Here is a 15587-nt window from a genome sequence, read left to right as displayed (position 1 = left end):
AGAAGAATTAATGGAAGTTGCTTATTGTTGTAAAAAACAACAGTAAATTTTCAAGGTTTTTAAATTGCAAAATATCAAATGAAATACCAAAATATCAAGCAGCAAAATACCAAAGTGAAAATGCAAATATTTTTAAATGGACAAACATAATATCTTCAAAATACCTATTCCAAAAATGTTTTTAGTATAAAAATAGAACCTTGATTTTTTTTCCAACTTAGTTCTAAAACACTGCTAAAGAAATAGCAGCATCCATAATCATTGTACTTCCTACTCCCTTTTTTCCCTCCCATAACCCCCTTCTAGTACAATCCCTAAGAGAAACATGTGTTTCCATGGAAACTGCAATAAGAAGATCCAACAGCTTTTTTGCTGCATTCACTAGCTCTCATTAGGCCTAATCTTTTTGTTGAAATATTGATTAAATGGGAGATTGGAAGTTATTACCACAGCCTAATTACAGTCTCCATATTGAAAAAAAAGAAAACAGATGAGGATATATGTGTGTATCAGTGTGTGAAATTTTATCAATTTCAATTAAGTAACTCAAGTTTTGGAATCAAGGCCTATCAATATTCAACCTATTCATCATTCATGAATCATTTATTTTGTGATCGATTATATGTAATTGTTCACTCACAGCAATTTAGTGAGAGCCAGTAAGGAGTCTTAAACAACAGCAACTTCATTTGCTAATGTCTAATTAATGCAACAAACATCCTGCTAACAAATGAATACATTTCTTGTGATATTTACTACTAATTTCTTTTGGGGCATCTGGGAGATATGAAACATCTGGATGTGATTCCGCTAAAGTGCACAACAGATATGGCATTAAACCTTATGGTTAAATCATTTAACTCATTCAGGAATTCTCAAGCTTATTGGTAATCATTTATTATAATAATAGCTTTTACTATAATTTCTCTGTTCCTGATTAGAAATAAAATATAATTAAAACAAAAGCTTTTTGGCATACCTTCCATTGCTCATTAGTCCTGCATCACCTCTTTGAAAAGTGACTGTTTAAAAAAAAAGGAAATTATAGATAAAAATTACTATCAGTAATAAGTGCATTTTGACCCATAGTAGTAAAGCTGCTGGAAGCTTTAAAAAAATGTAATAAACAGAATTAAATGTAGAGTAACAAATAAGAGTATCACTAAGGTCCTCACTTGCTTCAATTAATGTCATTTCAATATGATACATAATATTCTTTTAAAACATTTATTAATAATAATGTATTCAATGGTATAATATGTCCTTTCAAGGCAAAAAATATATTTCAATCAAGGAGCTGAAATGACTTAAGATGTAAAAATTCATTATTCTTATATTACTATATTGATATGCTGATAAAATTGGAGTATAATAAGGTACCATTAAATCATAATGAATAGTAATGCTGCATATAAAAATTCATCATGGCATTACAATAGGAATTGTAATAGAACATTTCAGACAGGTGATGAACAAAAGTTAACTATTATATTTCTCATCCTCAAAATGAATTGCTGAGGCAGTCTAGAACTGAGATTTCATCACTTTAAGGAACTCTCAGTATGATAACTCATGATGATGTAGATTGGCAACTAGAGAGATAAATGACGAGACTTATGGCTAAATTACACAGCTGTCCTCTATTTATCAGATGATAATTCAGTATTGGCCAACCTGAAATATTCAAAATCAGGAAAATATAGTCTCTTTTCAATCTTTGTCCGAAGTTTTTTGTTATACCAAATGTCCTGTTTAATAGCTTAAGATATTCTAAAATGGGATTATTTTGTTTCAACAATAACCAATTTCAGCAACATCATGGCATACAAGTCCTTTCTCTCTAATAAGGATTTTTTAGGATAATAAAGCAACATGAAAGAACATTCCATGGAATTTACAAGCTGTGGAAACTATTCAGGTTAATGGATAAGTTAATAGTATATAAAGCCATTACTCTATAAATAATTTTCATGTATGGGTACAAAAGTAAACACATCAATGTTTAAAGCAGGGATAATACAGAAAATGGTCATTTCATCGGCGATGTCATTTTACATATGTGAAACTAGGTATTTGTCCTTTCTTAAAGTTCTAACATTAGATAAAAATAACTAATTACAAGTGAATATTGCTTAATGTGCAAGAATATTAGAGACAGATAGCACTTTTATAAATGGAATAAGTTTGAATGATTTTAGCTTCTTTTTTTTTCTTTCTTTCTTTTTTTTTTTTCTTTTTTTTTTTTTTAATTTTTGCTGAGGCAATTGGGGTTAAATGACTTTTCCAGAGTACACAGCTAGGAAGTGTTAAGTGTCTGAGGTCACATTTGAACTCAGGTCTTCCTGACTTCAGGGCTGGTGCTCTATCCACTGTGCCACTCTAATTAGAGTGAAATACTTTTTCTTATGTCAAGTTGTTAGAATCACAATTTAATTTTTTAAGTTTCAATATTTTTCATGCTTAAGTTCTTTTTTGTTTTTGGTACCATTGATGTCTGGGTTATAGTCACTTAAGAAATGCTTGCTGATTAAGTAGTTTATCTTCAGAAATATCTATCACCTCTCTTGGCAACAAGGTTAGACATTACAAGAAAAAACTTAAGACCTGTGAAGACTATATAAGAAAATGATATTAATTTATCAAACAGGTCTATCAGAAACATTTTTAATACTTCATGCTACTTTATCAAATTTTCAGGTAGTTTCAGGAACTCATTGAAAAATAATACTAATTAAAATTATTTCTAACAGAACTGCTGATGACCTGCTACCTGAGGAAGGTGCAGCCTCTCATTTTCTATTTGACTTCAGAATTTGCTTTGGAACCAGGAGTCAATGGTATGACTGGATCACATTTCTCTGTGCTCTAATAATTATCTTAAATAATTAATGAAGAAAAAATTTGAGCAGTGAAAAGATTAAATTCCTGACTAGGAAAAAACCTCACAAAATGTGAATACTCTATAATTAGTTTTCTGTTTGATGTATACTTTGTAGTTATGTTGCTGAATACCAAATAATTGTTTCACTCTACTACACTATGTAAATAGATGTTGACTGATAATGTCTAAAAACATGGTATTGTGAAATGTACGAGTAGAAAGTAGCTTCCATTAATTAAAAAGCTTTTCCCCCCTTAGCAAACATTCTCTTACTGTCAAAGCAACAACAATATGCAATACAGAAGTAAATATGAAATAGAGCTACAAATATCTGTTAATTATTTATATTTACATTTTAAAAACCAACCAACAATAAATGCTGTATAAAATGCATCTTTTTAATTTATTTGTGATGAAGGATATAAAACTTTAGGGAAAATAAGATACTATTCATAAACACTTAGCTCAGTTGGCTCTTGGACAATAAAGAGAAAATGTGTTGCCATGTCTTTCTTCTAATCTTTTCAAACTGGGGAGGACATGACAAAGCATATGTTTTTTCTGCCATAGTCTTCAAGACTATTTTTATCTATGTCTGTCTCTATGTAACAATAGCCATAAAAAGGTTGGCTAAATGGAGAGAAAATTCATAATCAAGTTGGCAAGAGAATGATGAATTTTTTGGCTCTAGCAAGACAAACTATTAAGGTGTATAAAGGAAAGGGAGTATATCAAATGATGAAATAATGCATCTTCATATATGTAGGGGGGAAACCTGGGTGGATACGTCAGTGGGTAATACATTCCCCATTCCCATATCTAAATTTCATATGTACATGATATTAACCATATTTTTTTTTCAGCACATAGATATCTACATTCAGTTGCAGGATAAAAACATTTTAATCCAATCTTCTCTACTTGTTTTCTATTTTAACTAAAAGGGTTAGAGCTAAGAATATGTTGTAGACCAAACCTCACTTAGACTTTATAAAACTTCCTGTCAATTTACTTTCATTTTACACATAATGATATAAAGTGGAAGAAAATAAAATAGCACAATTTTGGACAGCCTTGTCTAGAAAAAAACTGAATCATACTCACACCTTTTTGCATATCTCAGAACCATTCTCCTTATGTACTTTTTACTTCAATTAGATGCTTTAGAGTTGTAGTGTTAAAAGAAAATAAGGAGGAAGAAAGGAATGATCCTGATCATCTTGTATCAACTATGAATTTCATACGGGAAAGTTTAGAATAATCATAAAGTATTTTATAGCATTCTTAAATGTTTGTATCTATCTTCCTACATGAAGGAGTCCTAAAAATGTTACTATTTCTCCCTGTTGAAATTAGGTTGTATTACTTTATGTATTTTTATTTCTGAGTGGTGTACAATTTGTACATCTCCAATAGAATGCAAAACGTTTCTTTAATTAGAATGAAAAAAGGATTTTGGAGGTGAATATTTTAATAATGTTAGAAAAAAATTCATAAAATGCCAAATGATGAGAACTATAAGAATCTCATAGTTATGATTCAAAATGTTTTAAATGCACTAAATATGAGGAAGTTACTGCATTTTTTTTCTCTGGGGCATATAAGTTGAAGAGCTTTTGAAAGTTCATAACATATTTGAAGCCCCCATATTATTATCTGACAGGGTTAATCCTGATCACATGCCTACTAGAACTGGAAAAACACAAATATATAATAAATTGACATTTTAAGGCCAAGAAGCTCTCTATGTGTCTATCTCTAATAAACCACATTTTCCTACCACAAATGAAAACTTTAATGTTGCCACCCAGTTCTCATTTCTTTTTCTAATAAGCTGTTTCTCAGATATGAACGTAGATTAATCTTCTTTTAATAAGCATTAATTCAGACTAAATAATCAGTGTATAAAAATTTCAACAAATTTTTTGACTGCTTTTGAATGATTCTGTCAAATAATTTACACTTCTGCAGTTTCAAGATCTGTGCATAGAATGCTTAGAATTTCATAATTTCTTTCTTACATTTAGTTTCACAAAATCCATAATCTCTAAGAGTATTAAAACACCAAATAAATTTTCACTTGCTCACAGATAGAAATAAATTTACTTCCTAAAGTGATGATCATTTAGTTAACATCATAATCCACATGAAAGTTATATGTATTCCAGAATCTCCTCTCTTGTTGCATTTATCTATTTTTTATTTATTATATGTAATTAAATTATCTCCTTTGTTTAAAAAGTCACTTCATTTTTACAGTGTCTTCCCATAATTCCATGTCTCTAATAGTTACTAAGGATATTAATTTCTGCATAAGTCAGGAACCTAATATAAAGAACTTGAATTTTCAATAAAAAAAGAGCAACAGCAAAACCCCATACCCTAGTGGTCCTGGGAAAATGGAAAGAGCCCCCATAGTCTATGGGAAGGCAGCAATACCTGTTTTGTTCGAGCTCCCCTTCTCTGTGCCACGTGCAAACCTGCCGTGCAAATTTGAATCTGAGGAATTTGAGTAGAGGGTGAACATGAAAAAACAGGATGTTAGTATTTAATGCAGCCTTCAGATAATCCCTTATCTTTGGGTGGCTAAAAAATGTAACATTTTTGGGCAAAATTCTCCTCTCAGTTCATCAAAATGCATAATTATGCACAAGAATTTTGATAGTTGCCTGTGTACCAAAATTTTAATCAGTTGCTATTTTGCCATGTGTAGTATATATATCTTTAAATTTTCTGAAACCTAAAAGGGAAATCTCAAAATTGAATAATAACTTTTAAATTTTCATTCAAGTGCAATTTAAATTAGCAAGGTTTTAATCAATTGTCATTCTGTCATCTGTGCACTTATATATATTTTTCATATACCTGATGCCTAAAAAAGAAAATCTCAAAACTGAATAATAGCTTTTTAGTTTTAATTCTAGTGTAATTAAAAACAATTTAATTGTTGTAAAATAGAATTAGAGTTTCGTGTTTAGATAAAGAACTAACAAAGTCCAGCAACTTGGAGAGTATTTAACAGGAAGGTACCAAATATATTTATTTGCCTTCTGGTCCTAAAAGTGGGAAACAAAAAAGAGAAATGGGTTTGGGTTTTTAAAGTATGAATGAACCTGTTTCATATATTTCCTTACATGAAACATTGCTTATCATCATTTAATGCAAAGGGGACAAAAATTATACTCTTCAAGCAAGATTATCATGTAAGATATTTTGACCTAACACCAATAAAAAACGTTAAACAGTATCTTGAAAAACAAACTGATATACAAAACCAATCTGTGAATTCAAAGTAAAAAAAAAAATATTTCTTCAATTAATTAATGTGCTGATCCCATAGTAAAATAGTTTTTAATCAATAAAATATATAAGTATAGTTTTAAGATTATATACAACTACACACCCTTTTATTAAAAACTTTAAAATTTTATTTAAAAAAGGAACATAAACATCTCCATTTTGCATATTATGTAGAAATAGAAATGCTCACTTAGTTGTAGGCTTCTAATATTTGGAAGGGATGTACATGTAATTGGTTTTGCTTTTAAGTTTTTCCTTAAGAAAATATCTAAAATATAAGACTAGCACTAAAAATTCTGATTTTCCATAAATATTTGTTTCATATCACAGAAGACAAGTCTTGCCCCAACATATGTAAATCCATCAAAGTGAATCAAATTGTCAGTAAGAGTAACACTATATTTAGGACATCATGAAAACTTTTTATTTCTTTAATTTTTTTACATTACTAATTTGTATAGTAGAAGAAATACAGACATCTGTATAGAGTATTTGTGGAGTTCATTCCTTTGTGGGATTTAGGGTTTGAGGAAATTAACATGTCTTAAAGAAAATTTTAGTTCTTATAAGGAAAATGTAAAACTTTTTGGAGAAGAATTAGGATAGTGAAAATAAATAATCAATGAATCATATTTGGGGGGGAGGAGACTTTTACCTATTAGAGTTCTACTTCTGAGATATTGGAAGAAGTGTCTGAAACACTGATCAAGAAAATTCTTCTTGATTTGGAATTCCTATTACTAGAATATTTAATCCTGTATTCAGGCATACTATCTTTATGATAGAAAAGCATTCACAATATATTCAAGTTAACTCTACAGAAAAATCACAAGAGAGGAATTTGACCCTTTGTAAAACAAACCAAAAAGATCTCCCCAACCAAAGCAAAAAAGAAAAGAAACAAAATCCAACCTATTTTCTGTAGTTATTAGCTTACCCAAAGCATTGGCCTCATAAGTTTTTTTTTTTAAGATTAGAGTGAATGAATGAATTGAAAGATGAATAATATGAGAGGTTAAGATGATGTGAGTCTAATTATGGCATATATACTTGGTATATGTCTGATTATCATCATCATCATCATTATCATTATCATCAATGAAGAGGAGTAAAACTAAATTTTCTACAACTAAGTGTTTCTTATTATTGAGTAATTCATTGAAATGTAAACTCAAATGGATGAAATGGAAAATGACTGAGAAACACATGGATTGATGGACAGTACCTGCTGGGGTGAAGGTAAAGGACTGGACTGCAAAACAAGAAGGCAAACATCATGAGTTACAGATTCTGTCATCAATCACTAACTTTTGGGCACTCCTTGCTTTTAAAATCCCCCATATATGATGTGTTACTAAAACTAATTTAAACAATGGACCTTTATGAGATAAGCAATCAAGTAGCCAATGAAAAACAGAAATGGCAAAAGAATGATGAGTTAAATTTTACAGTGCTTAACTTATTGGTAATATGCTATAATTTTAACTTATTTTAAATGTCAGAACAAATTCAAGCATAATATTTGTTTTTGGTTTTGTTTTTTTACAAATGGATGTTTGCAATGGTTTGTTCCAAATATTTTGTTAAGAATTGTCGTTAACTGTGCAATAAAGAATACATTTAACAATGGATTATTTCTTGAATTTTTAATGAATATGTCCTACTCACATACACATTTTATTCACAGATGATAAAATGTCTTACTATCATAGTAAATATTTAGTCTGTGCTACCAAACTAAAATTGAGATGTGGTGCAAAGTCCTAGATTGAAAGTTAACATTCATGAGTTCTTTATAATAGCTTTATCATTTCCGGGGTAACTCTGGACACATTTTATCTCCATAGTTGTGTTTACTTCCAAAATTCTATAACTTCTATGAATTCATACTAAATCAAATGCCAACAGGATCAAATATTTCATCTGTCCTGTCAAATATTATATCAACATTTATATAATTTCTAAATGAGTATGAAATTCTCAGTGTCCTACAGAAAAGAAATCAGTAAGTATTTTTTGCAAAATTGTTAATGACCATGATCATTCTATATACTTTTCCTATGACAATTACTTTTAACTTGCTGCTTAAACTCCTTCAAAATCTCCCTCCCCCTTCTTTTAAATTTAAGGGGAAAATTATTTTTGCAAGTAGTTATTTCAGGACTAATTTGGATTGTTATTATTCTCAAATAGGAAATATTTCAGTTATTTATACAAATTCTAAAACCTTATTTTAAAGAGAGAACAGAGGTGTTTAAGAAATTCTTTTTCAAAGGTAGCCCTCAAAGCAAGAACTCAGGAACATGCAGAAGGGTTGTTATCATTGTTGTAGCTGTTACACTGAACAAATGAATCAGAAAAATAACTGTGTTCTTTGTTAATTTTTATTATCTATTTCCAATCTGAGTAAAGACACAGTCCAATGATAATGGTTTGATGTGTATAGATAATGAATGCAATAGAGCAGTAGCAAAAGTTACATTTCCAACATGCTTTCAGAATAGATAAAACCAAAATTATTCATTAATTCTATTCCTAAATAATTCTGTTTTTCACATCCTTATGTTTGGGGATTCTCTGCCAGTTTACCATCAATTTATAATGAGAAATAGCTCCTTACCGGCATAATTGCTGAGTCCCTTTCTCTTCTTTCTGCGCCAATACAACCAGATGCTGAAACCCATCAGAATTACCCAGCATGCACCTCCAATCCCAGCTATAAAGGCTGGCTGCTTCACAACATCTGTTATTTGTTCAGTTATGCTGTTGTTATTTTCAGTGATGACAACTTCGTTATGTCCTCCTTAATGGGAAAAAGAGTTAAAGACAAACATCAAGCCACTGAATAATATATCCAGGAACACATAGACAATCTCCTAAGATTAATTCTTGCTTCTTGTTACACTTATTTTTTGCTTAAGACCATTTGATAACTGATATTTTATGTAATTGACACTAATATATAATTAAACTCATATCAAAACATATATTATAGTCTAAAAATATTTCTAAAAGCAATGAAAGCAAGGAAGAGATACTGAAGAATGCAATTTATCACAGGATAATAGCTGTGTAGATATTTCATCTGCTTGTTTGGCTTGGCACTTTGTCCATTTCACATATTTAAAAAAAAATGTGAAATCAAACATATCTTGCTGGAAATAAGTCATGGAACAGCCAGTGAAAAGACAAGGAATAAGTGACAGAGTAATCTGTGAGAACAAGATGGCCAGTGTCACTAGATAATAAAATTGAGGTGAATAAACTATAAAAAAGATCAGAAAAGTAGGAAATATTTAGGTTGAGAAATATTTCAAATGCCAAACAAAAGATTTATATTTAATTCTGAATGTAAAAAGAAGTCACTAGAGTTTGAGTAAAGGGTGTTTTTGATATAATCAGATTAACACTTTAGGAAAATTTCTTTGGCAACTGAGTGAAGTATAGATTGGAGAAGGGAATTCAAATATTCTCAAAGTTTATATCTAAAATATATAAAGAGATTCCAATTCTCCCAATAAATTTAAGGCAAGAATAGATTAAGGTTCTACAAGTGAGAGGCTTCTCTTTCATGCTCCTGATCTGGGTCCCTTCATTGTTCGTTTCCCTTTCCACTTCTTTTTATGTATTTTAACATAAGCTTCTTAAGGTTGAGAACAATCTATCCTTTTGTTTATATTTGTATTTTTAGCACAATGATTGTTGAAGGATTGATTGGTAAAGGTTTTATTATTTAAAAGAACACAATGATTGCTGAATTATTAAAACAGCTTCAAATTTGAATTATTTCATGTTCAAAGGTATTAATAGTAGCTGGTATTATATAATGCTATAAAGTTAGCAAAGAACTTTACAAATATTATCTCATTTTGTCTTCCCTACAAGTCCAAGAGATAGGTGTCATGAATGCTTCTGAAATAAGCATATCCTTTTCCTAGAATCTTTTCTTTTGTAAACTTGAGAAAACAAATTCAAGTGTACTTAGAATAGATAGTGCCAACCAATAGTTTAGCCTGTTTTTTCTACCTGTCTGCAATTGTCAAATAATATGTGTATTATTAACATTATTTATGTTATATATAACTAATGTTTTTCTTAGCTAAACAGTGACCTAATAAGGAGAAAACAAATTTGCCACAAAAAGAAAGAAAATTACTTGAAAAATTAGCAAAAAGCACGTGTATTTAATCTGATATGTGTAATCCAAAGTATTTTTGTTTTATATATTTATTGAAGGTGTTTCTGTAACAATGATGTTAGTTTAGCTAATTAAAGGACAGACAAGGACTATATGTGACTTGAAACATTCCCATTGTTTCAGATGATAAAAATATAATGAAGTAAATTGACTTCTTCCCATTATAGCCTAATGAAGAAAAAAACTAATTTGTTGGATGCCAAATTAGTTAGGTACATCATACCTGACTGTATCTATTACTGTGTAAATACGCAGATGCTCTATATACCAACCATATAATATAAACATAAAAAACTAAATTATTAGAGAAAAATAACTTTTCTTAACCAATATAATGGCAAATATACTTCAAAAATATCCTACTTTAATTCTCTTGTCTAGAATCTCATATTATACTTATTATATTTATATATGCAAGTAGAAATGATCATATTTATTTCTGTATTATATGAAGAACAAGTAAAAATAATTTCATTTTCTTATGCAAAAATCACCTAAGAAAGGAAGAGTGGGAACTAAATTATTTACATTTCTTGTAATAATGGGTAATTAATTATATTTTGAAGTTTATAAAAATTTAATCAAGGGATTCTTCAATGGCAATGATTAATAAGGAAACTAATTAAAGGGAAATGGAACAGAGGATTTGTGAAGTGAAAATTAAAAAGAAAATGGGGATTAGATCTTATTAAGTTACTCTTTATTTATTAAATAATTAGGATATATACATATATATATATATATATGTAATAAGGCTGCCAGACAAGTTTATTATAGTATAAATTTTGGTATTATTAAAGAAAAATTATATTCCTTCAGTAAAACATTGAATGTATTTTAAAAGGGAAAGACATTTCCAAGGAACAAGAAGTTTTCATTATTTAAAATGTGGTTACATTTCTCTTATTCTAAATATCATAATTATATGTTCTAAACTAATATCTTTGATAAGACATACAACCTTTTTAGTTATATGAGAAGGGTTGTATGTCTTACTAAAGATATTATGAGATATTTCAAATTTCTCAGGAAAGTAATTCAAAGTCACATTTTCGATACACAGTTAACTTTCTTTTACAGAAATACCTATTTGAATATTTAAATTTATGAATTTAAAATATTATTTAATACAATTATGAATAGATTATGATTAGAACTTTGTTAAAATATGCGATCTAATAGTAAACCTTGGCTGTATACACATTTTTAAGCATAATTATGTATTGGAGAAGTTAAAAATGAAAAGAAGAATAAGTTACTTTTCACATACCAAGAACAGTACACAAGCTTAAATATACTCCTTAAGGCTAATTATCTAACAATATAACAATTTTGTACATTCAAATTCACTGAAATAAGACAATCTAGATATATGACATTCTGAATTATTCAGAGAAATGTTTCTGAGTAAGTTATTGTGAAAATTGGAAAAAGTAACATTTTATGCTATAGGATCCAAAAAGGCAAGGTGATACAATATGACACTGTACCATTCACCCTTAAGAAAGCAAGAAGTAGAATGTAGAAACTTCTGTAGAAAAAAATGACCATATAAAATATTTAAAGTTAATCTAACTATATCCTAGGGGAAGTAATCAACTTTACAATTCATATTTTATTTAGAAGTGAGAGATTTTTGTAAATTCATTATTTTAAACTGTTTTTTAACTACTTATATAAAACGCTTAATGTATATTCATCATTACTAACTTTTTTTTCATTTGAATTGGCTGTCATATTTTCCCAAATTCATCCCATAATTGATTTATCATGATTGCCATGATCTGGATTTAGGGTTAGTAAATTTATTTGCATATAGAACTCAAAAGCTATGAAATGCTTTTGACTCAAGTGGAGAAGGAAGATACTGAAAAACCTCCATATGTATGATAAGTGCTTCTATCACTAGGGGATGATATGAAAAAAACTTAAATTACATTAAATAGCCATTTTATAATCAGATATTTTCTGTATGATGCAATAAGATTCAAGATTAGAATATAATATATATATATATATATATTTTTTTTAAGAAATGTGACCATCTTCCCTAAATATATTTAACTTATCTCAGTTACCCTTTTTGAAATATGCCTACATTCTTTTTCTCTTTTCAATTTATGTTTTTTTAATGGTAAAATTATAGTTTTCCCTTCAATCTATGAATTAATTCCATCCAAAAATAACTAATTAAGAACAGACAGACATTTCAAAAACAGTTTTTTTCATCAGCTTTGCTACTGTTTAAACTCAGAAAATTACTATTTGGCAGAAAGGAACCTATTCCTGGAACCTATTTCCTGAGAATAAATGAAAAACATTTTTTATATTTTTAACAAATCTTTAAATTTTGGACTTTTAGGCAGCAGTAGTTTAATAGAATAATATTATGATTATCTTAGCAAGGTAAAAAGGTAGATTTAATTTGTACTTCTAAAAATCTGTCAATGTGTCCATATTCCAATAGAGAGATAGTGGGCAGAATGCTGGAACTGAAGTTAGGAATATCTGAGTTCAAATGGAACTATAGGCACTTAATAGCTGTGTGACCTTGGGCAAGTCCCTTAACCTCTTTCAGCCTAAATTCCTTCATCTGTGAAAAGGAGATAATAATATAACCTCTTTCCCAGGGTTGTTATGAGAACCAAAATAGATAATATTCAAGTACCTTGTAAATCTTAAAGCATTATATAAATGCTAGGTTTTATTATCATTACTGACAATAATAATAGCAAAATTAAGAGGTTATTCCTTTATGGGAATTATTGTTATTATTAATAATAGTTTTGTTAACAGTTAATATAACTTTATTTTAATTTAACTATGCAGGTATTTTACAACTTGTTCAGAACAACAACAGCAATAATAAAGTGAAATAAAGTTAAATAAAATTGATATTAGTAAAATGATACAACAATAATGATAATGAAGTTACTAATACCTAATTATTATATGGAAGCTATGCCAGTGGAATGTAGGATGTGATAACTTCTAATCTTGTTGAAAAGACTTTAAAATTGTATCTTCTTTTTGAAGACCAACTTCATTAAGTATAGAAAAGAAATTTTCTTTCTTCATCATCAGCCTTCATCAGTAGGCTAGCCTCTTATTGGTAAACTTCTCAAGCATAGCAAACCATGAAACAAACTAATACACAAAACAAGCATTAAACCTGTGTGGCTTTGTTTGTTTGGTATCTTGGTAGTTGTAGCAGTGTGGGAGAAATCTGGACACATTATGCCAAGAAGGATTAACATAACAATTATATTCTAATTTCCTATAGCTAATATTATTGGAAGAAATTGTCTCATAAGCTTAGGAGTCATCTTAGACTCTTCACTGTCACGTTCTCCATACCAAATTTGTTATCAAGGCCTGGTGAATTCTCAGATATGTCCCCTTTGACAAAGCTTTCTGGTTTCGGCTTCCTAATCTCTTCCCACTCCAAACCATCATCTGTTTAGTTATCGTTCATTCAGCCATAGGTCTGAATATGTCAACCCTCTACTCAATAAATTCCAGTAGCTTTTTACTGCCTCCATAATTATATAAAAATCCTCTTTTTGGCTTCAAATTTCTTTATAACATAGCTCCTTCTTATCTTTCCAGTCATACTTTACTTCTTTCCATGTATCCTAAACAAGTCAAGTGAAGCTAGCCTTACTGTTATTTCATGAACAAGAAACTTCATGTCTTATCTCATGGCATTTTCTCTGGTCCCATGCCTTGAATGTTCTCTCTCTTCATCTTCGCCTACAGATTTTTCTGGATTCCTTAAATGCCAACTAAAATCCCATTTTCTTCAGGAAGTCTTTCCAATCTTTCTTAATTCCATTAAATTTCTTTTTAACTATTTCTTACTTATCCTATGTATATAGCTCGTTTGTATGTGTTTGCCTGTTGTCTACTTCATTAGATTGTGAGCTTCTTGAAGGCAGAGACTGTCTTTTGCCTCTTTTTTCTGTATACCCAGACCTTAGCATAATGCCTCGAATGTAGTAAGTAATCAATGAATATTCAATCAACTTGTATACTTGATGTGTTTTAGAAGATAAAACTCACAAAATTATTTTTGAAAAGAAATTCCGGCAGATAATTCCACATATTTTGGATTTGGGGGGCTATTTTAATCATATCCTAGACATTCCTTGGGTAAATGTCATGCAAAAGGCTACTAGAGAGGAACAAGGAATTAGTTTGTCCAACTAACCAGCTCCATTTCCATATGAAGACCAGGGGAGAGATGGGACATTTTCATCCAAGTTAAGTGCAGGAGTTAACTTAACTTATTGAAAATTCTTTCTATGTTATGGATAAATAAACCTCCTTTTATTAATTATTGAATGACCTCATTTCATTGAACTGCCTCAATTCCTTCCAAAACTGAATTTGAATTAAGATAGTATCCAGTAGTTGGATAATTATTCTCTACTACTTCAATACTAACTAGTGAAGATATAATAGCTGGCTTCAAATATTTGAGGAAACATCGTATTGGAAAAGTATTAGACATGGTAGTATACTTTGGATAAATATACATAAAGTAGAATTGTAATGATTTGCATTAATGTTTGGAATGGACTATCCTTTGTGGAGGTAAACTCACAGGAAGAAATTATGGGAAAAGAATGTCAGTGTTTTAGGTTGGGGTACAGAATGATTTGTTTATATTTTGAAATAGAGATGACACAGAGCATGTACTCACCAATGATGATAGGTTGTGGATCACTTTTCACACCAATCCCTGCACTGGTGCTTGCTGCAACTTCTACCTGATACTGAATGCCTGGGAATAATCCACCAATAACCACAGATCGAATTGATGCATCTACAGTTTTGTTGATATGAAACCGAGTTTCATTTCCCATACACCAGATCTAGAGTGCATAGAAGAAAAAGAATAAACCATAATGGAAATATCTGCCTTATAATAGTAGACTATTACAATGATAGAAAATTTTAGTGATAACTCATTAATGTTTAAAAATATTTTAATATAATTTTGTTAATATTCTAAAAGAATCAAATGTACACAAAACAGAAAATAAAATTTATTATATTATAGAATGTGTGTATATATCTATATCTAACTACATGTTAATATAAAATATATAACAACATAGTATGATTGGATATGTAATGGGTAATGTAATAAGGGAGCAATGGAGGGCACAGTGAATATAATGCCAAGTCTAGGGCCAAAAGACT

At 29.5% G+C, this 15587-nt stretch overlaps 1 protein-coding gene across 11 annotated transcripts in view; it reads right to left on the bottom strand.

The window, feature by feature from the left end:
- Positions 1 to 15587, bottom strand: part of ROBO2 (roundabout guidance receptor 2) — a 606204-nt gene that overhangs the window by 102249 nt on the left and 488368 nt on the right. For 6 of the 11 annotated variants that reach the window (XM_031958824.1, XM_031958825.1, XM_031958827.1 and 3 more), the window contains 5 exons: positions 15085 to 15256; positions 8802 to 8984; positions 7407 to 7433; positions 5321 to 5380; positions 980 to 1022 (listed from right to left, as the gene is read on the bottom strand). In XM_031958824.1, coding sequence (XP_031814684.1) covers positions 980 to 1022; positions 5321 to 5380; positions 7407 to 7433; positions 8802 to 8984; positions 15085 to 15256 — 485 coding nt within the window. The remainder of the gene's footprint in view (positions 1 to 979; positions 1023 to 5320; positions 5381 to 7406; positions 7434 to 8801; positions 8985 to 15084; positions 15257 to 15587) is intronic. The other 5 variants (XM_031958829.1, XM_031958830.1, XM_031958833.1 and 2 more) reach the window with 2 other exon arrangements.

This window comes from Sarcophilus harrisii, chromosome 3, assembly GCF_902635505.1.
Source record: "Sarcophilus harrisii chromosome 3, mSarHar1.11, whole genome shotgun sequence".
Classification (NCBI taxonomy): Eukaryota; Metazoa; Chordata; class Mammalia; order Dasyuromorphia; family Dasyuridae; genus Sarcophilus; species Sarcophilus harrisii.
This window is presented reverse-complemented; position numbering and strand designations above follow the sequence as displayed.